General features: G+C 42.1%; 1 protein-coding gene across 7 annotated transcripts in view; it reads right to left on the reverse strand.

The window, feature by feature from the left end:
* Positions 1-21,654, reverse strand: part of mia3 (MIA SH3 domain ER export factor 3) — a 111,046-nt gene that overhangs the window by 45,895 nt on the left and 43,497 nt on the right. For all 7 annotated transcript variants that reach the window (XM_069887868.1, XM_069887872.1, XM_069887869.1 and 4 more), the window contains exons 7-12: positions 16,713-16,844; positions 16,176-16,197; positions 15,136-15,224; positions 10,973-11,050; positions 10,777-10,887; positions 7,870-7,941 (exon numbers count right to left, since the gene is read on the reverse strand). In XM_069887868.1, coding sequence (XP_069743969.1) covers positions 7,870-7,941; positions 10,777-10,887; positions 10,973-11,050; positions 15,136-15,224; positions 16,176-16,197; positions 16,713-16,844 — 504 coding nt within the window. The remainder of the gene's footprint in view (positions 1-7,869; positions 7,942-10,776; positions 10,888-10,972; positions 11,051-15,135; positions 15,225-16,175; positions 16,198-16,712; positions 16,845-21,654) is intronic.

Here is a 21,654-nt window from a genome sequence, read left to right on the forward strand (position 1 = left end):
GGATGGGTTTCCACTCACTTAAGTAATCCCTTTGCCATAAGTGCTCTGTGATTAAGAAGGGATTACCTAAGGGTGGTATGTGAGTGGAAAAAATTTTTAAAACCACTGTTTTAGAGGGATTCAGACCAAATACAGGCATTTGGGCTGAAGGGCTTGTTTCCATGCTCTGTGACTCGATACCTTTAAGGTGGGGATGAAAGTTTAAAGGAAGTGTGCAGAATTTTTTTATTTATTGAGTGTGGGTGCCTGGAAGAGACTGTCAGGGGTAGTGATGGAAACAGATATTACAGTAGTGGCAGAAGCAGATATATCAGCTCAAGGGGCTGGTTGAAATAGAGGGTTTCATATCCGATGCCAGCAAAGTTTTAGTCTAAATTGGGCATCATGTTCGGTGCAGGCATGAGGGCCAAAGGTCCATTCCTGTGCTGCTCTATGTTCTCCTGAAAAGTGCAACCAACACTGTGGAACCGAACAGGCCCACAGACACAGGAGACTGCAAATTAAACCATAGAACACTAAAGCACAGAAACTGGCCCTTTGGGCCTTCTAGTCCATGCCAAATTATTATTCTCCTTAGTCGCAATGACCTGCACTCCAACCATAGCCCTCCATATAACTCCAATCCATGTACCCGTCTAAATTCTTCTTAAAAATTAAAATTGATCTCACACTCATACCATTCTCTATGAAGAAGTTTCCCCTCAAGTTCCCTCTAAATCTTTTCCCTTTCACTCTAATCCATGTCCTCTGGTTTGTATCTCCCCTACCCTCAGTGGAAATGGCCTATCTACATTTACTCTGTCTACTCCCTCATAATTTTAAACACCTCCATCAAATCTTCCCTCATTCTTCTACGCTCCAGGGAATTAAGTCCTAACCTGTTTAACCTTTCCCTGTAACTCAATTCCTGATGCCTGGGCAACAATCCTAGTAAATCTTCTCTGCACTCTTTCAATCTTATTGATAATTTTCCTGTAGTTAGGTGACCAAAACTGCACACAATACTCCAAATTTGGCCTCATCAATGTCTTATAAAACTTTACTAATATATCCCAACTCCTAACTTTGATTTATGATGGCAAATATACAAAAAGTTCTCTTTACAACCCTGTCTACCTGTGCCGCCACTTTCAGGGGACTATGTATCTGCATTCCCAGATCTCTCTGTTCTACCGCACTTCTCAGAGCCCCATCATTTACCATGTTTCTGGAATCTGAAGCCAAACTACCTGCTGGAGGACCTCAGCAGGTCAAGCAGCATCAGCGGGAGAAAAAAATTGTCAACACTTCCTCTGGACTCTGTGAGGATCTGTTGGAAGTTTTAGCTTGAAATTTTGACCATTCCTTTATTCCCACTGATACTGTTTGGCCCACTGAGATCCCCCAGCACATTGTGCTTGGCTAATAGCCACGCAGTTTAATTCCTCTATCAGGGTAGAAGTTCAAAGTTCAAGTTTATTGTCAGAGTACATACATTGCAACATATACAACCTTGAAATTATTTTCTCTGCAGGCCAGACAGAATTAATAATTACCGGTAACTGTACTCGGAGAAAGAAGGAACTCTAAACAAACTGTGTAAATGCAGATTGTATAATATAGCAAATGAGTCTGTAGAGGAGTATTCCTAAACCTGGAGGTATGAGACTTGAGGCACCTGTACATCCTTCCTAATGGTATCAGTGAGTATAGAGCATGTTCTGGGTGATGTGGGCCCTTGATAATTGCTGGTGCTCTCTGACGGCAATGTTCCACATGGATATGCTCAATGGCGGGGAGAGTTTTGCCTGTGATGTACTGGGCTAATACTGTTTGGTACAGAAACAGTACAGGATACAGATTTGTTCAGTTACTTTTGGCACATGACATTGCTATCAAGGTCAGTGTTTCTAGTGAAGGTACACCCACCATGAGGTCCAGGATTTGGACCAACAAAGAAACATCAAGGGGAGTCACATGATGCAGATTAGGGGGTAGGCACAAATCTCAGAACTCCAGAAATACCAAGTAAAATTAGTCGGAAAATAACCAAATCGATAGAAAAGTGACAAAGAAAAGTGACTGATAGAAGATTAAACTTTATAAAAATGGGGAAGAAAGAAAAAAAGGCAGCCCAGAAAGGAAGAACGACCCCAGTGCATCACGAAGACCAGGAGAGGTGGCCTTTCAAGCAAGGGCTGCCGAGACAGAAAATAATGGGATCCACTCGCCAGCGGGACCAGGGAAGAGTACAGGCATTGTTGTGGGAGAGCCAATGCCTGCATGACGAGGTGAGACCTGCGAGTGGCAGCAAGAACGGGCCAAGGGAGGTGGCGGTGGTATCTGACGGAACCTGGGGAGTCCATTGGCCAGACTGAGGCCAGACTGGAGGATTATGGGAAGGTCTCAGGATGCAAGCTTAATTTGGACAAAAGCAAGATCATGCCTTTGACAAAAGGGGATTATAGACCCTACCATCAGGTAAGCCAATTTAAGTGGCTGCAGGAAAGCCTTAAAATACCTGGGGATAAAAGTGGATAAAGAGTTACGTAATGTATATAAGATAAATTATCTCCCTTTGGTCTGGAAGATTAAGGAGGACCTGGTTAGAGGGAATACTCTGCCCATAATGTTAGTGGGCAGTTAACTGTGTAAAAATGAAGGTGATGCCAAGACTACAATATCTTTCCCAAACGCTGCCTATTTTATTGCCCCAGTGCTTCTTTAAGATGGTCAATGGATATGTCAGAAACTTTTTGTTGAATGGTAAGGTGTCTAGAGTCTCCATGAAAAAGTTGGCATGGGAATAAAAATTGGGGGGGCTTAAAATTGCCAGATTTAAAAAAAATACTACTGGGTGTCCCAAGCAAGGTTTATTGCCTCATTCTTTGAGGGAGGGGCCCCTTCTCGAGCACAAATTGGGCTACATGCAATAGGGGAGAAGATAGCAGGTGAATTTATATACAAACGGGACATCAAATTGATCAAAAGACAACCCCATAATAAAAACATATGTGCCAGTCATAGCAAAGAATAAATCAATGTATTGGATCCTAAAACACCCTTGTCCCCGAACAATTTAATACCTATGACTTTGGGCAATAAGATCCTGGACACCTAGTGCCAGAAAGGGATCAAGTGTATCGAAGATCGTTATCATCAAGAGCAGCTCATGTCATTCGATCAGTTGAGGATCAAATACGAGTTATCAAACAGAACATTCTTCTGGTTTATCCAATTAAGTTCTTTCTTAAGGGATTAGCTGGGACCAACAATGACCCTGCCTGACTGTAGTGACATGGAGATTCTAATTCAACAAGGGAATGCATGTGAATTTATCTCTAAGATGAGGGCCCAAAACTGGGCTTACATCGGTCAAGGGAAAGATGGGAGTCAGACTTGGGCATAACAATTAATGAACAATGGTGGGAACAAGGCCGAAACATTGGTGACGTATCTTTACCTTTGCTACATAAAGACACTGTTTGACCTGCTGAGTTTCTCCAGCATTAGGTGTGTTTTTTCACTTAATTATGGTGTCAACAGAATCCTATGTTTTACCAAGAATGGTGGGAAGATTTGTGTCGAATACATGTGTCAGACACATGCTGGTACAAATACAATTTCTTGCATCAGTTGAACCTCACACTGCAAAAATTACACAAGTCAAAACCAGAAATGTGTTTTAGGGGAGGTGTGGAGGTTGAAACCTTTGTCCACTCTACCTGGCTGTGTACAAGGGTGAGATCCATCTGGAGAACCTGGGGGACATTCTGAAAAAAAATTACAAAAGTGGATTTTCTCGAGGATCCAGAGTTGTTCCTGCTGGGAGATATTGAGATGGTACAGTTTGGACTGTCCAAACACCAAATTCAGTTTGTGAAGGTTACCCTGTCAGTAGCCAGGAAGTGTATAGAGATTTCATGCAAGTCCGACTCCCAGCTAAATGTCGCACGATGGAATACGGACATACAGTGTTGCATTCCCCTGGAGAAAATCACTTACATTTTAAGTAAGAGATATGACACATTTATTGAAGTGTGGCAACCTTATCTGACTGAAGCACATAGGTGCACAGATATAATGTACGCCCCCCTCCACCATAAATGTTAAGAGAAAAGAAACAATCTGTCCTGCTAAGTAAATGACGAAGAGTGTGAAGTGGGAAATATCTTTGCCCCCATCCATTTTTATTTAATACTTGGGATTCTTTAATCTTGAAGGGGATCATTGATATCACCGGTATTTATGTGTTTTTTGTATTTGTACAATATAAGGGATGGGGGAGAGGAGGGAGCAAGAGGTGGGGGGGGTGGGATAATTGACCCTGTTAATTATATTGCATGGGAAAAGAATGCAATATATTGTTTGTTGAATGTACACGAGTCTTTTAAAGTCCAAAATAAAATATTAAAAAAACAAAGAAACATCCATAGGATTTCAAATCAGAATGGTTTATGATTTGGAGAGGCACCGCTGGTGAAGCCAGCTGCACCTGGAGTCTTCCTTGCAGTCGAGGTCATGCACTCAGGGAATGCTGTTGGAGTAGCCCAAGGCAAGAACCACAGTGCATTGTGTACACTCTGCAGTCATGGTGCGCCTGCGATGGAAGGAATGTTTTTGGATGTTAGATGGGGTACCAAATAAGCAGACTGTTTGATTTTATACACCGGAGAGCTTCTTGGGTGATGCAGGAGATACAATTCATCCTGCCAAGTGCCTCACGGGCGATGGCCAAACCTTTGAGGTGTACAGGTTGCGCCAATATCCACAGCCATCTTCCTTTGTGCGACCGATGACTTGAACCATTAGAATGTTTAGAACATAGAACTCTACAGCACAGTACAGCCCCTTTGACTTTCAACGTGGTGCCGACCCATAAATTACCAGGGACATATCAATCTTAATGTTTTTAAGAAGATCTAAAACTTCCTCTTCTTCAGTCTCAACACTGTCCAGCACACAAGCCTGTTCTATTCTGACCTCACCCTGATCCAGGCCCTTTTCTCTTGTGAATACTGAAGCAAAATATTCATTTAGAACCTCTCCAACCCCCTCCGCCTCCAGGCACATTTGTTTTGTGTTTTTTTTTGTTTTTTTTTTAAATCGGCCCCACCATTTTCATCATCCTTCAATATTTCACGCAAGCATAGAACGCCTTGAGATTCTCCTTAATCCTACATGCCAAGGCCTTCTCATGCCCCCTTCAGGCTCTCCCAAGTCCTTTCTTAAGCTCCTTCCTGGCTACCATATATTTCTCATGAGCCCTTCCTGTATCTAATATATGGTTCCTTCTTCTTGACCAGCTGCCTCACCAGTTTTGTCAACTATGGCTCCCTTTTCCTACCATTCTTTCTTTGTCCCAGTGGGACAAACCTTTCCTAAACCCAGCACAAGTGGTCCATAAACTTTCTCCACATTAGTTCTGTGTTTTCTCCCTTGAACATCTGTTTCCAATTTACTCTCACTTGTTCCTGCCTCATCCTTTCATAATTAGCTCTTCCCCAGCACGTTCCCATTTTGTTTGCTTTTATCCTTTTCCATTGCTATGCAAAAGCTAAGGAAGTTGTGGTCACTCTCACCAAAATGCTCCTCCCACCTGACTAGGTTCATTCCTCAGAACTAGATTCAGAATGGCCTCTCCTCTTGTCAGCTGGTCTACATATAATGTCAGGAAACCTTCTTGGACACACCAGACTACTCCCAGCACAGTGATTGCTCCCTTCCTATTTGTCTTCCACCCATACTGACTCAGTGAACACTCCCTCTGCAGCGTCCTCCCTTTCTATAGTCGTGATACTATTCCCTGACCAGTAATGCTAATCTCCCCCCCCCACCTCCCATCCTATTCTTTTTAAAACACCTAAAGCCAGTACCTGCATCAGCCAATCCTGCCCTTCCTCCAGGCAAGTCTCTGTAACAGCCACATCACAGTTCCACAAACCATACTCCAAGTTCATCCCCTGTCCTTCCTCACAAACTCAGAACACACGACCTTCTGCTCTATTCTCTGCACTTACAATCTGGTTCCCACCCCCTGCCAAACCAGTTTAAACCTACCCCAGCAGCTCTAGCAACCTGGCTGCCAGGATTTTGGTGCCTTTCCAGTTCAGGTGCAGCCTGTCCTTTCTGAACAGGTCAGATCTTCCCCAGAAGAGATCCCAAAGGTGCACAAATCTGAACCCCTGCCGGCTGCACCAACTCTTCAGCCACAACTTCCTATTCCTTCCCTCTATGGCCACCCTGGCAGCAATCCTGAGATTACCACCCTTGAGGTCCAGCTTTTTAGCTGGACTCCCCATATTCCCTATTCAGGACCTCATCACTACTCCTGTCTACATCAATGATCCCCCCATGGACCACGACATCTGGCAGCGCACCCTTCCCCTCCAGAATGCTGTGAACTTTATCCTAGCACCTGGGAGGCACATACTATCTGGGAGTTTCAATCTTGTTCACAGAATCTCCTGTCCACGTGTCTAACCAATGAGTCCCCAATCACCATTTACCCTAGATTCCCACCAACGTCAGTTTTGGTGGGGTTCCTTGATGCCACACTCAGTCAAGTGTCAGCTTTGTAATATCTTCCCTCCAAAATCCAGCTATGGTTCATGCTAGACCAAGCCTGTGAAGAGATTGGAGCCAGGTGGCCCCTGGATAACCCAAAAGTGAAACTCAAGTCTCTTTTATCTATTAAAAGACGTTTATGTTAATTTGTCACAAATAACCATTGCAGTGAGAAAATCAAAGCACAGAAGTGCTGGAGAAACTCAACAAGTCAAGCAGCGTCCAGAGGAGGTGAAGATGTATAACAAACATCTCGGGCATGAGCCGTTATTCAAGGTATGAGGAGGCGTCTGAATAAAGAGAGTCGGGAGGAGAGAAGAAGGGGTAGGGGGAGGAGCACAGGCCAACGGGAAAAAAGTCATAATTGGAGTGGTGAGATAGTAAAGGAAAGGTGAGAATGATCAGGGGAGAGTGTGGCTCTGTGAAGGCAGAGATGGAGAGTGGAGAGAGAGTTCGCGAGCCGGAGGAAACGAGACTTGGGGATAGGGAAAGGTGAGGGTGTCGCTAATAAAACTGGAGAAGTCAATGTTAATCTGATTGGAGATTGCCCAGATGGAATATGAAGCATTAACATCAACTTCTCCAATTTCTGCTAGCCCCTCTTGCTGGCACACATACCTTGAAAAACGGCTCAGGGCGAAAACATTCGTTATATATCTTTTTCTCATACGGATGCTACGAGTCCGGCTGAGTTCAACCAGCATTTCCAGGTGTTTTCACAACAATCACAGCATCTGCAAACTTTCATGTTTCACTCGATCTCATAAGTGGCAAAAAATAAGCCAATGGCAATCACCTCATTTGTTGTTTGTGGGATTTTTAAATTTAAATTTAGACACACAGCATGGTACCAGGTCCTTCTGGCGCATGAGCCCGTGCCCCCACCACCCCTAAAATACACCAATTAACCTACAAACCCCATATGTTTTGAGCAATGGGAGGAAACTGGAGCACCCGAAGGAAACCTACGCAGACACAAGGAGAACATACAAACTCCTTGCAGACAGAACAAGATTCGAACTCCAGTCCCGATCGTTGGCGCTGTGTTAGCATTGTGTTAACTGCAACATGAATGATCCCACCCTAAATATTTCCACACACAAACTAGAAACTGCATTTGACTGTGAAATAGTGACTGTACACTAAAAGGAATCTGCAGGATGAATGACTAAGACCAAGGAATAACGGAAGAAAGCATTACATACTGACAGCATTATAGATGGGAATATTTGCCCACGTTACATGGTCGTGATGCCTACATTCAGTGCTGCTCGTCTACATTACACAGCTACAATGCATTATACACTGTGAAGGCCAACTTACCTGTGACAGTTCTGCTGTATGAGCTGAAATAACCTTCTGCAATTTTGCTACAGATTTTTGACTATCTGCAATCTGGAGAAAATGAAAAAAAAAAAGGTCATTCATGTTGTTGTCAATCAGCAATCTATCTTGAGAATGACTGATCATGTTGAAACTTTGCAGATATTTCAACAAAAAAAACTGCCCACAGTATATTAGTTCTTGAAAGTCGTCAAGTTTAATTTTGTTCAATTTAGATAAATAGCACAGTAACAGGTGCTTTTGGGCCATACGCTCACGCTGCCCAATTGGTCTACAACCCCCTATTACGTTCTGAACAGTGGGAGGAAACCTGGAACACCCACAGGAAACCTGGAAGACACGAGGAGAAAGTACAAAACTTCTTAAAGGCAGCACGAAATTGCACAAGTACAACCGAAAAAGCAGCATTCTCCAGTCCTAGGTGCAAAACACACAATTAGACATAGCACATATACAAATAATATATATGCAGGACAAGTATTCATATATACCAATGATTCTCAGCCTTTTTTTCTCTAACATACCACCTTAAGTAATCTTTACCAACCACAGAGCATCTATGGCAGAGGTTCAGCGTTCCGAATACTCGTGGGAAGAAGCAATCCATTTCAGCCGAAGCCTTTCAGATTCACATCCAATGTTTTTTTTTCAAAGCTTCTATTGGATATGCTTCCATTTTGCTCACTTGGTGTTCGGAGCAGATAAACATTCTGCTCTGCATCATTCAGTGATAATCATTCCACTTTCCCATCATACTCCCACATCCCTTGTTGAACCAAATCACTCATCCCGAATACTTTCAACAATTGAGCATCTCCTTCGCAAAGACTTTTCACAACCCAATGCAGCGCAAAATTCAGTCTGCCTGTACTGCATCTTTTAAATCAATTAAACCACTTCTTCCTCAAGTTCAGAACATTTCCCAGTCTCTTTCCAAAAAGTCCTTTCATCAATTACTTTATATTTCATAGTATGTAGAGCATTATTGTATAGGCCCTTCAGCCCACAATGTTATATCAACCTACTCCACAACAAACCAAACCTTCCCAATCTCACAGCCATAACTTATTTTTCTCACATCCATGTGCCTATCTAAGCATTTATTGAATGCCCCTATTGTACCAGCCTCCACTACCTCCCCAGGCAATGCATTCCAAGCATCCACCACTCCCTGAGTAAAATAAATTACCTCTGAAGTCTCCCCAGAACTTCCGTGCACTCACCTTAAACCAATGTCCTACGGTCTTTGCTATTGCCGCCACAGGAAAAGGGAACTGGCTGTCCACCCGATCTAAGCCCCTCATAATCTATTGTCATCTCTCATCCTTTGTCACTCCAAAGAGAAAACCCTGAGCTCAGTCAACCTTGCTTCAGAAGACATGTTCTCCAATCCAGGCCACATCCTGGTAAATCTGGCAAGATAATCTTTTGTAATTCAAGTCAAGTTTAATTGTCATCTGATTGCACAAGTGTAGCCCAATGAAACAGCATTCTCCGGTCCTCAGACAAAACGTGCAGATTCACATCCAGACATAACACACATACAGACAATTTATATGCAGGACAAGTATTTCATCTATACAAATAAAATGATGTTTCATGTTTATGAGAATCTTGGATGGTTAGTGTGAGCAGTTCTTTTGTTCATTCAGCATCCTGTTACGAGCCCAGAGAATCCCAAAACCCAGCAGCAATAAGATATTCACCAAGACAAATGGTTACTTAAACAAAAGTTGGTTTCAATTATCTTTAAACATGAAAACACGATCAAACTTTTTCTTATTACTATTAACCTAACATAACTCCCCCTCTAATTCTAAGCGCAAGTGTATGTAATGTATGTGTAAGTTCAAAAAAGTTCATTGATTCACAGTCCAATCTCACTTCTCATTCCTCCATTCACTGGTTGCAGGCAATTCTTATACTGTGCACAGAATATATGAAGTTCAACAGGCTTTGGTGCTTGAAAGGTAAATGGTTACTGCTCAGGAAGGTTCTTGTCGGGTTTCAGAGAGAGATTTGTTGTACGCTGGACACAAACTGAACCCTTCTAATCAGACACGTCAGTGTCTTGCCAAAGAAACCTGCTCCATCAGGGTATTCCAGATGATAACCTCTTTCTTTCAGGTCACCACAGAATTCCTTTTTGTTCCTCTTATTTCAAGGGAAGCATTAGGCAGCCAGTCCTCTTCGCTTGACCAGGATGAACTAAGCACTCAAAACCTGTCTTCAAAATGGGGTTTTTCCACAAGCTTTCCAGCTTGTCCTGTTCCAATTCCAGCTACTGAACTGTTAAAAACTGCAGAACTGAATTCTCTCTCACTGTCACAAAGAAAAGCTTGTTTGTCTCTCTCTGCTAGCAAAACCACATGACCCTCTTAGAACAGCAACCTCCACTCACAGACTGCGGCTCCGAACCTAATCCTCCGAGTTCTTTTACCTGTTGCTTTTTAAAACAACAATCCATTAGTGAAGTTCCTTGGGCACTCTTCAAAGTTTTTGCAAAGGCACTTGGAGCCGGACTGTCTAGCTTGAGCAGAGCTCCAGTATTTTAAATGAGATCTGTTTTGAAGTGTTTGTATCTGACCTAGACACTTTATCTCCCCAAATCACATCTGTATACAATATAAAACAGCATTTCTGTCACAATTCTTACTGCCCTTGGGAACAAGATATTCCTTAGCATGGTGGTGCTGGCTCTGATACTCCTGTACTTCTTCCCGCTCTTTCTTCACTCCATTCATCCCTATTAATTTCCAGATTTTGATGCATCTCTGGTCAGTCCTCAAATCAAGACATATTGCTCAAGTCTGTATACATTTGAAATCCAACTCCCAGCATATCCGAGAAATAATTCCAAGTGTCTCTATTCAAATATTTCCTTACCACGGTCTGTTGTTTTGTCGTCTCTGCCTTCTCTTTTTCCAATGATGCCTGGAGACTTTTCACACGGTTCTCAAGATGAAGATTCACCTGTTCAAGCTCCCGACAAGACTCCTTCAGGAACAGAGAAGATTGTGAGATTTATGCATGGAGTTTCAATTAATGAATGCCGCCTACTGTCGGATACCACCTCTCTCACCTCAAGTTCCTTTATATCAACAGAAGCTGTGGATTTCACATTCTGTGCCTCATTTATTAGGGCTTTGGTTTCCTCCAACTAAAAAGTTCAAGGGGAGGAAAAAAATACAACTTTAAATACCAAATTATGTAATGTTCACAGAGTCCATTCAGGTTAATTTGCTCATTCATGGAGACTCTTTGATCACCTCTCAACATAGACGAAGTAGAAGTCCCAAAATTCCAATGCCAGAAATATGAAAATTCTCAAACTTTTCAAATTTACCAGGCTTTTGTGTGCACGTGAGTATGTGCAAGCACCAGATGCACAGCACCTTTTTCAATTTTCTTTAAAACTGCTTGTTTTGATAAATAAAGCCTACTGTATTTGCTAATGAATAAACTATTCAATTTTACCTGTTCATCTTTTCTTTAATCCTTCTTAAATTTGAATTTTAAAAGTACTGTCAGAGAATCCAAAAAAATCCAGACCAACCCAATCCCAAGCAGTGTGATTTGTGGACTTCTACTGTACATAGAACATGACTGCACAGCACAGGCACTTCGACCCACGAGGTAGCTCCGACCGATAAAAATCTACTCAACAAATTAAACCTTCTCAACCTCACAGCCAGAAGCCTTTATTTTTCTTGCATTCATGTGCCTGACTTAGAGTTTTTAAAAAGTCCCCATTGTACTAGTCTCTATCACCAACCCTAGCAATGTAATCCAGACACCCACTATTCTGTGTTAAAAATAAAGCATACCCTTGACATCACCCCAAAACTTTCCTACTCTCATCTTGTACGGATATCCTCTGGTGTTTGCTACTCCTGCCCTGGGAAACAGGTGCCGGCTGTCCACCCTATCTATGCCTCTCATTATCTTGTAGACCTCTATTAAATCACCTCTCATCCTTCTTCACTCCAAAGAGAAAAGTTCTAGATCACACATGTCAAACTCAGGCCCGCGGGCCAAATTTGGCCCATGATATAATTATATTTGGCCCGCAAGATCATATCAAATATGTATAAGAGCTGGTATAGCGCATGCACAGCAAATACTACAAATCCCAGAATGCTTTGCAAATGCATTGGCGCCAGCCCGTCAGCCCACTAATCGCCCCCACCTCCTCTCTTTACTTACATTAGCATCTGCGACCTGTCGCCTAACTCACATGTAATAAACCCCTTACGAAAAATGGCCAAACGAAAGACAGAAAACAGGACCTTTCAAGACAGGTGGGAGGCAGACTATATGTTCATCATTTTAAAAGACAAACCTGTTTGTCATTGAAGCAAGTTGTTATTTTTTTGACTTGTTGGCTTGTGAAAAAAAATACATTTAAAAGGAGCTTAAAGGCTATAGAGAAATATTATTTATTGAATATTTTATTTCCCATTTGTTAATGCTTCTTCTGGAAAGAGTTTAACCAAAACTATTATTAAACATTTATTTTAATAAGAAAAAGTTTAACATTTCATATGTTGAAAGAAGAGAAAACATGCAGATGTTGTTGAAAATTTTCAAGAAATATTTAGTTTGGCCCACGACTTAGTCCAACTTTTTAAATTTTGGCCCTCTGTGAATTTGAGTTTGACACGCCTGCTCTAGATCTTCTCTGCATGGAAGGTTACAAGGAAACAGTTGCCACCAGAACAGATACAAGACTGATTGCCTGAGTTAGGACCAAATATGTCATTTTTATTCTCTCTCTCTTTCTCCCCCCCCCACCCCCACTGTTCTCCTAACCTAACCTTCCCCAAAATTTTACACTCATATGCATTTGGGGAAATTTACAACAGCCAATTAAAACCTGCAAACCCACATGTCTTCGGGATGCAAGAGGAAACTGGAGCACAGAAGGGAACTCAAAGAAGTGCAGGGAGAACATGCAAACTCCATGAAGACTTACAGTGCCTGAAATCAGGATTGAACCCAGGATTCTGGCACCAGGAGCAGCCCGTCTGATTAACCATCCCTCATTGATTTCCAGAATCTACTTTTGCCATCCCCTCAGAAAGCTTGCATTTTTCTTTATTTAAAACATTACCACCTACTCTTCTCTAATCTTCCCAATTTCCAGAGTCCAAATTAATCAATTTTCCTTCAACTTGTCTGAAAGTAAAATCCATCTTAAATTCTTAATCCAGCTCTTTCCTTCCAAGAACTTCTAGTTACTAAACTCCTCCAGACCTCTCATGATGTCCTTCATGATGGACATCAGTTATCTGCTTTTTGATTTATTCCTTGAAGATGTTGGTATCCTATCCCAGGTATTTCCTTTATAATAAGACAAAATTGCATCAAAATAGTTGTCGAACAGTTGAAAACGTTGAAGTAGAGATGAGAGCAAGTCCAATGAGCATGGCATGAAAGGTCCGATAGGCTAGTCTGCATTTTGTTTAATGCAAGAAGCCAGACATGGCATGGAGTGGCAAATGGGACTGGGGTATTACTGAACTGGCAGCTCAACTTCCAGGAATATAGAGGCTTCTTGTGTGACGGGGGTGGGGGTTAGTTACCTGGATTAGATGGCTTGAGCTATTTCGTGAGATACAATATGGTGAAAGAGGTAGACCTATGTAAAATCGTGAGAGGCATAGCTAGCCAGAATCAGAATTTATTGTCATGTACGTCAAGAAATTTGTTGTTTTGTGTCAGCATTATAGTGCAAGTATTCATTACAGATACAAAAATTAAAGCTATAAATTACATTTAAAAAATAAATTAATGCAAAAAAAAAGTGAAGCAAGTGGTCATGTCTGTGGTTCATCAGAAATCTGATGGCAGAGGGGAAGAAGCTGCTTTTGTGTCTCTGAGTACTCATCTTCAGGCTCCTGTACCTCCTTTCTGATGGTAGCAGTGTGAAAAGGGCCTGGCTGGGTGGTGAGGGCCCTTGATAAAGGATAAAGACTACTTTCTTGAGACACGGCCTCTTGTCGATGTCCTCGATGGAATAGAGACATGCTCATGATGGCGCTGGCCCACTTCACAACCCTCTCTAGTCTTTTCCTGCACTGTGGCACCTTCATGCCAAACAGTGATGCAACCGGTTAAAATGCTCTCCACAGTACAGCTGTAGAAATGTGCAAGTCTTGGATGACATGCCCAATCTCCTCAAACTTCTCACAAGTCGAGCCCTGGTGAACCCTCTTCATGATTACATCAACATGGAGTTTCCAGGATAGATCCTCAGAGATGTTGACACCTAGGAATTTGAAATTCTTTACCCTCTCCACTGCTGCCCCATCGATGAGGACTGGTTTGTGTTCTCCTGGTTTCCCACTCCTGAAGTCTTCAATCAGTATTGTTAATGTTGGGTGCAAGATTGCTGTGTGACACCACTCAACAAGCTGATCTATCTCACTCCTGGACGCTTCCTCATTGTTGTCTGTGATTCCTCCGACAACCAGGTTGGAGAAGTAAATTTTTCACACAGAGGAATTGGGATTGGGATTGGGAATCGGCTTCTTGAAGTGGTGGTTGTGGAGGAGGCAGGAACAGTAAAAACATTTTAGAGGCATTTTGACAGATATTTGAATATGCACAGCATAGCAGGTTATGGAATCAATGAAGGCATGTGATTAGTAGAGATAGACACAGTGGTCAACATAGATATAGTGGGCCAAAGTGCCTGTTTCTATTCTATACAACTCTGTGACACAAAATTAACGCAATTACACAAAGCTTCCTTGATCCCTGATTTCAATGCTCTGACTGCTTCAACAAAGAAACCAATGATCCGTTGGGCAGGTAACTTATATCCATTGGACAGCTAGTTAAAGAAGATAATGAACCAATACATCATACACCCAATGACCATCAGCAATCCAGGGAGGGTGCAGCTTCTTTGTACATTCACAATGAAGATCCAAGTTCTCGCTCTGCAAACATGTCCTTCAATAATTTTACCATCAGGATTTCCTGATTTATCTCACACAAACTCGCAGAATTGCTCAACACTCCCTTATTAGAAGAGATTTAAATAGCACTCAAACTAAAAGAAAATCGCAGGCAAACTCTGGGGAGAAATTCCCAAGATAGTGCTTTTACGCAAAGTAGGTGCAGTTTATTGTTTATCAAGATCAATGATTTCTCTCCCTCATCATCCACTATACTCACCCCATGCATGCAATTGCATATTATAAACCAATTAAAGACCGCAGAAAATTAGCTCTGTACCTTCTTTTCGTAAGAGGACACATTCTCCAAAGCCTCTACCTTTTCCTGAATAAGCTGCTTGATTTTTTCAGCTAGTTGCTTTTCAGTAACTGGGAAGAGAGGGAAACATTTCACAGCCAACTTAATGCATGCAATAATATGGTTTGGGTTATCCATTAACTGAATACTATTAGTCAGAGATGTTCACTCCAAATGTGATAGATTCTACGCTAAGTTATTATAGTGGACAACATACACGAGTTCTCAACCTTAAGTCATCTCTTACTAACCACAGAGCACCAACCACATCCTATGTTCTTGTGCAGAGCCATTACTACGATGGGTGAGGAAACCCAAGTCTTATTAAATTAATGTCGCAAACCTCAGTTCCCTCCATCAAGTTCATCTATTTTAAATTTAAATTTAGACATGCAGCACGGTAACAGACCATTCTGGAACATGAGGCTGTTACATCCAAATACCCCAATTAATCTGCAAACCCCATACATTTTTTGAAGGGTGGAGGAAACTGGAGCACCTGGAGGAAACCAACACAGACATGGGGAGATTGTACAAACTCCTTACTGGTAGCTGTAAAATCAAGTCACTGGCACTGTAATAGCATTGCATTAACTATCCCCTGCTGCCCAAGAAAGGAAGCCAACCATCTGAAGAACCCATCCCACCAAGACACAATCTCTTCTCCCTCCTCCCATTGGGAAGAAGGTTCAAGTGTGGGAAATCATCGACCAACAGGCTTAAGGAGTGCTTCCACCCTGTAGCAATCAGGCTCCTGAATGACCCTCACAACAGAACTCTCATGCTGCCTTTGCTGGATACTAATTGACCTTTTCGCCAGGGCACTGCTCTTGCCCCCCTCCCCCCCACCACCACTGCCCCACTCCTTTGTACATTGTATACATATTAGAGTTGACTTGTTGGACTGCTCTCTGCCCCAGGGATAATGTAGCAATAAACCGGAACGGAACTTGAAATGAAATTATTTGCAAGACTTGTGAGAATAGACACAAGATTTATCCAAATACATGTTGGACACTTACTTTGATATCTTCTACTCTTCACCTGAAACAAAAGAATTGAAATTCTGTCATTTACAGAAAATATAACCCAAAGATAACAAGACACAATGGCCTTGCCAATTCAGCTCCTGCTGATTCAAGATGCGCCTCACCAGAATCCAAGGACGATCAGGGCTGGTTAATAAATCCAGCCTTGCAGTGACCCACATCGGACAACATAAAAAGCCTTGGGAGTTTAAAGAGCAGCACAGGCAAGTCATATTGCTATCAACTGTGGCATTCTTCCTTGTGACCACAAACCATGGCCATCATTGTTTGAAGTGTGGCAGATAAAGCACTGGTGAACCAAACGCTTCTAAGGCCCATAGAAGACAACAGATACTGGAATCTGAAGCTAAACACAATCCATTGAGGGAACTCAGAGGGTCGAGCAGCGTCAGTGAGAGAACAAAAATGGTCACAGTTGAGTGGCAGAATTCGTTTCTATCAAATAACGATCAATCCCAGGACCGATAAAAAGGATCTGAATCCATGGATGTGAAGAGCCACCATACTTACTGAGAGACAGGTGCGCCACATGAAGATAAAGGATGAGAGGAATCCCAAGGCAGCAGTTATCAAGATGGGTTCCCAGGGCAGTCCATGGAAAGCTGGGCCTGGCTGCATTTCTTCAGGTAAAGAGGACACAAGCTGTAAACACAAAGAGCATGGGGGGGGGGGGGGGGGGGTGAGAAATGACTTTACAGAACTTACAACAGCAAGTGTCAGACTCTCCTTTCTCTACCACTCTGTGGAAGGACGTCACAGTCTTGTGCTGTCCCCTGTAAAAGTACCCCACAACAATCTACTTTTTCCCTACCCCACACCCAGAACCCTCTAGTTTTCTTACATTCAAGAGTCTTTTGAATGTTCCTTGTTATACAACCACCACCAACCCCCTAGCAATGCAATCCAGGCGACCACCACTCTGGGTAAAAAGAACAGACCTCTGGCATCTCCCCTAAACTTGCCTCCCCTCAAATTAAACAGATGGCCTCTGGTATTTGCTGGTCACCCCGGGGAAATATGTGCTGGCTGTCCACCCTATCTAAGACCTCTTCATCTGATATTCCTTTATTAAGTCACCACTCATCCTTCCTTTGTCGCTCCAAAGAGAAAAGCCAATCACACACCAGCTTTTCTTGATCCCAGCTCATGACCCAGGAGCTTGCACACAACAACCAGGTGCAGGTGACACGTAAAATTTAAAAGCTGAGAACCTGCTTAAGAATGATGGTTTTTCCCACATTGCTTTATAATTGCATATAAATAGATCAAACATACCCATCAACAGGATGGCAACTTGGATTAAGATAGCCTGTCAATACATCGTTTCCTTTTGTTGTCATATAATACCAAAAAAATGTAACATGGCTCTAAAAATAACACCATTGGCTTCTCTAACATGCTGGATGGAGCAGTCAGCATCACAACTGGACAGTATTACGCTGACCCAGTATTTTTAAATGGGTAACTCTGCATTTCAATGAAAGAAGTATTTCATGGTCAACGCTCACAAAAATTGGTCGCGTTAATTATTTTGAAATCAGATACAAAAATTTGCTACTTGGCATTTTTAAAAATTAAAACAAGTGACCAATCTCACATTGGCATGTTTAAATGTTGGTTTAGTGTAGGTTATGTTTTAATACCGAACAACTCAGACCAATATCCCATTTTCCAAGTTGTATGGGACAAAAACCATAACTGCAATCTATTTCCATGTAGATAAACCAGATGCAATAAACGTACCTATTCCTGCAACTAGTTCACTGGCTTTCTTTAAAAATCAAGAGATTGTATGAGTTCATTTCCAAAATACTAATCAAAGAACAGCAGTGTACTAGGAGATGGTCATGTGACCCACCCCTCCCCTTTATAAACCCCAGAGTGGTGTGGGATTGGCTGGTGAGGGAGCCTCCCAATCTTCCCCTGACTCAGTAGTGCACAATGAGCTATAATGCTGTTGCAAACCACTGGACAATGGAGGAGTTGCTCATAAGAGAGTCATTTGCAATATCACTTGTGCCATAAGTAAAAAATGAAAGTCTGCAGACACAGTGGTTGAAGTAAAAACACAATGCTGGAGAAACTCAGCAGGTCCTTGTCCTTTATATAGCAATGATAAAAATACATAAACTGACAATGAAGGGCTCAAGCCTGAAACCTTGGTTATGTATTTTTATTTTTGATACATAAAGGACACTGTTTGACCTGCTGAGTTTTTCCAACTTTGTGTTTTTTAACATCACTCGTGCCATACCTGCTTTGTGTAGACATGTTCAACATGAAGAAAAAGCTGTCAGGGTTTCAGCTACTGACCGTGAAGTTACAAAACAGTTCTTGAGAGGATGCAACACCCTTCACAGAAGGTGAATGCAGCAAGGATGTGACGGAGTACAACAGGTTGACAAGGATTCACACAGTGTGCACCATCTCAGAGGATCTGCCCTGGACCCATCATATTATTAAAAAGCACATCAGTGCCTCTACTTCTTCAAAAGTTTGCGGAGGTTCTGTACATCATAAGAAACCTTGCAAACTTCTATGTATGTGGATGGAAAATGTACTGACTGGCTGCATCACGGCCTGGTATGGAGCCATCAATACCTGAGTTGAAAGCCCTGCAAAAGTGACTGGATTCAGCCCAGTACATCACAGGCAAAACTCCTCACCATCGAGAACTTCTACATGGAAAGCTGCTGTCAGAGAGCAGCATCAATTATCAAGGATCTGCACCAGCCAGGCGATGTTCTATTCTCGCTGCTGCCATTAGGAAGGAGGTACAGATGTTACATGACTCATACCAACAGGTTGAGGAATTTGCTGCTACCCCTCAACTATCAGACTCTTGAATAATATTCATTCAGAGACTCATTTAAGGACTCATATTTTGTTCATTATTTATACTGAATACCGACATAGTTAGCACAATGCTATTACAGCATCAACGATCCAAGTTCGACTTCAGTGGTCGAATTGGGTTAATTGGGATACTTGGGTGGCACGGGCTCATGGGCCAGAAGGGCCTGTTACCATGCTGTATGTCTAAATTAAATTGAATTTGCACAGTTTGTTTGTTTGTTCACAATTCCTGATGAGTAAGTTTACAGTTAACCCGTATAGAAATTACTAAGCCTGGCCCACAGAATAAAGAATCTCAGAGTTGAGTGTGATGCCATGGATGTACTCTGTCAATAATTTTGAACTTTAAGGCAAGAAGCCAACCAAAAGGGCAGTGACTGTGGCCTGATGTATTTAACTCCTTCATTTGCCTTTGTGATTTCCTTGCACTACTCAGTTTTAAGTAGCTTCTCCTAGTGCTATGGCCTGAATGCAGTTTGTGCAATGCATTTCACTGTGAGAATATGCTTTTCCTCCAGTAAAAACGGTTACAGTTACCATTGCACGCATTGCATGTTTAAAACTTCCTGTTTCACAAGATGCAATCGATTAGAGACCTAATGCAAGTCACCATAGTCAATGTGACCAGAAGGGGTTTGTCTCTCAGGCAGCTGGAAGCCTTCTTGTCAGGAAAATCAAACTTCTCATTAACTTTGCTTTTACAAGCATTTCATCATTTTACAAAACTAATGGCAGGAATGCAACTAAACTCTAATCTCTAGGTTCAAAAGGTAGTTCCAAACCATTTGAGCTTTGCTCTGTACACGATCATATCTAAACCACTTAATTTCCTGAAACCAACTCACTATTAGTTTAAGAGTTGCTGTTTAAACAATTACTTAGGAAGGACTCTGATGAGCATCAACACATGCTCGATTATGAGGATTCACAACACAGTATCCTCTTTTCCCCAAAAATGGAAGCCTAATGTCTCTATAACATGCAAGCTTCTTTATATATACTCCTTCAGGCAAGATCGAGATACAAAACTTAGTCGAGATACAAAGCCTAGTCTCACTCCAACACAAACTGGAGTCTTTTGAACAATTAGGAAATAAATTGTCTTCTGAACAATTAATAAATAAATATGGAGTAGCTAATGGGACCTTGTTTTCTCCAGCTAAGATCGTTCCTAAGAGAAAGATGGGGGCCAAGTTAGCCCCCACTTGAAATTAGTGAAATGGAACAAATGATTTGACTGGGGAATACACCTAAATTTATAACTAAGATGTACTATACTCCCCAGAATGAAAGTGAAAAATCATGTTTACAGAGATCGAGAGAGAGATGGGAGTCAGGTCTAGGCATTACAATAATGGAACAATGTATTTGGATAGCATGATGTCAATTATAAATGCAAGATACTGATTAGTGCAATGCAATTTACTACACCAATTATATCTCACACCATGGAAGTTGCATAAATCAAAATCTGAAATATTGGAAATGTGTTTTAGGTGTGGAATAGAAATAGAAAAGTGAGACCTTCCTGCCAGGATATTACTGAAATATTAACAAGGAGAACAGGGGTGGCCCGGAGCTTTATCTTCTGGGCAACTTCATTGAAATAAGTAATAAACTAACTCAATTCAAAATTTCATTTGTTAAAAATAGCCTTAGCAGTGGCTAAGAAATGTATTGCAATTACTTGGAAATCTGACTCCCCTCGACATTTAGCACGATGAACAGCTGAGATGAATAGTTGCATACCTCGGAAAAAATTACATTTAACTTAAAGAACAAATATGACATATCCATCAAGCTGTGGCAGCCATATTTGGATCATATAGGGGCCAGATGTGGGTACGTTCATGCACAGAACATTTACACTGACCACTGGTGCATTCCCACACAGGACATTTACACCGACCCCAGGTACGTTCCCCCACAGGACATTTACACCAACCCCGGGTAAGTTTCCACAGAGGACATTTACACCAACCCTGGATATATTCACACACAGGACACTTACACCAACGGGTATGTTCACACACAGAACATTTACACTGACCCCGGGTACGTTAACACACAGGACATTTACACCCACCCTGGATACGTTCACATACAGGACATTTACACCGACCCTGGATACATTCACGCACAGGACATTTACACTGAACCTGGATACGTTCACACACAGGACATTTACACCGACCCCAGGTAAGTTTCCACAGAGGGCATTTACACCGACCCTGGCTACGTTCACACACAGGACATTTACACTGAACCTGGATACGTTAACACACAGGACATTTACACTGAACCTGGATACGTTCACACACAGGACATTTACACCGACCTCGGGCAAGTTTCCACAGAGGGCATTTACATCGACCTCGGGTACATTCACACAGGACATTTACACTAAACCTGGATTCGTTCACACACAGGACATTTACACCAACCTCGGGTAAGTTTCCACAGAGGGCATTTACATCGACCTCGGGTACATTCACACACAGGACATTTACACTGAACCTGGGTACGTTCACACACAGGACATTTACACCGACCATGGGTAAGTTTCCACAGAGGGCATTTACACTGACCCTGGGTA

Source organism: Narcine bancroftii, chromosome 6 (genome assembly GCF_036971445.1).
Source record: "Narcine bancroftii isolate sNarBan1 chromosome 6, sNarBan1.hap1, whole genome shotgun sequence".
In the NCBI taxonomy this organism is placed as follows: domain Eukaryota; kingdom Metazoa; phylum Chordata; class Chondrichthyes; order Torpediniformes; family Narcinidae; genus Narcine; species Narcine bancroftii.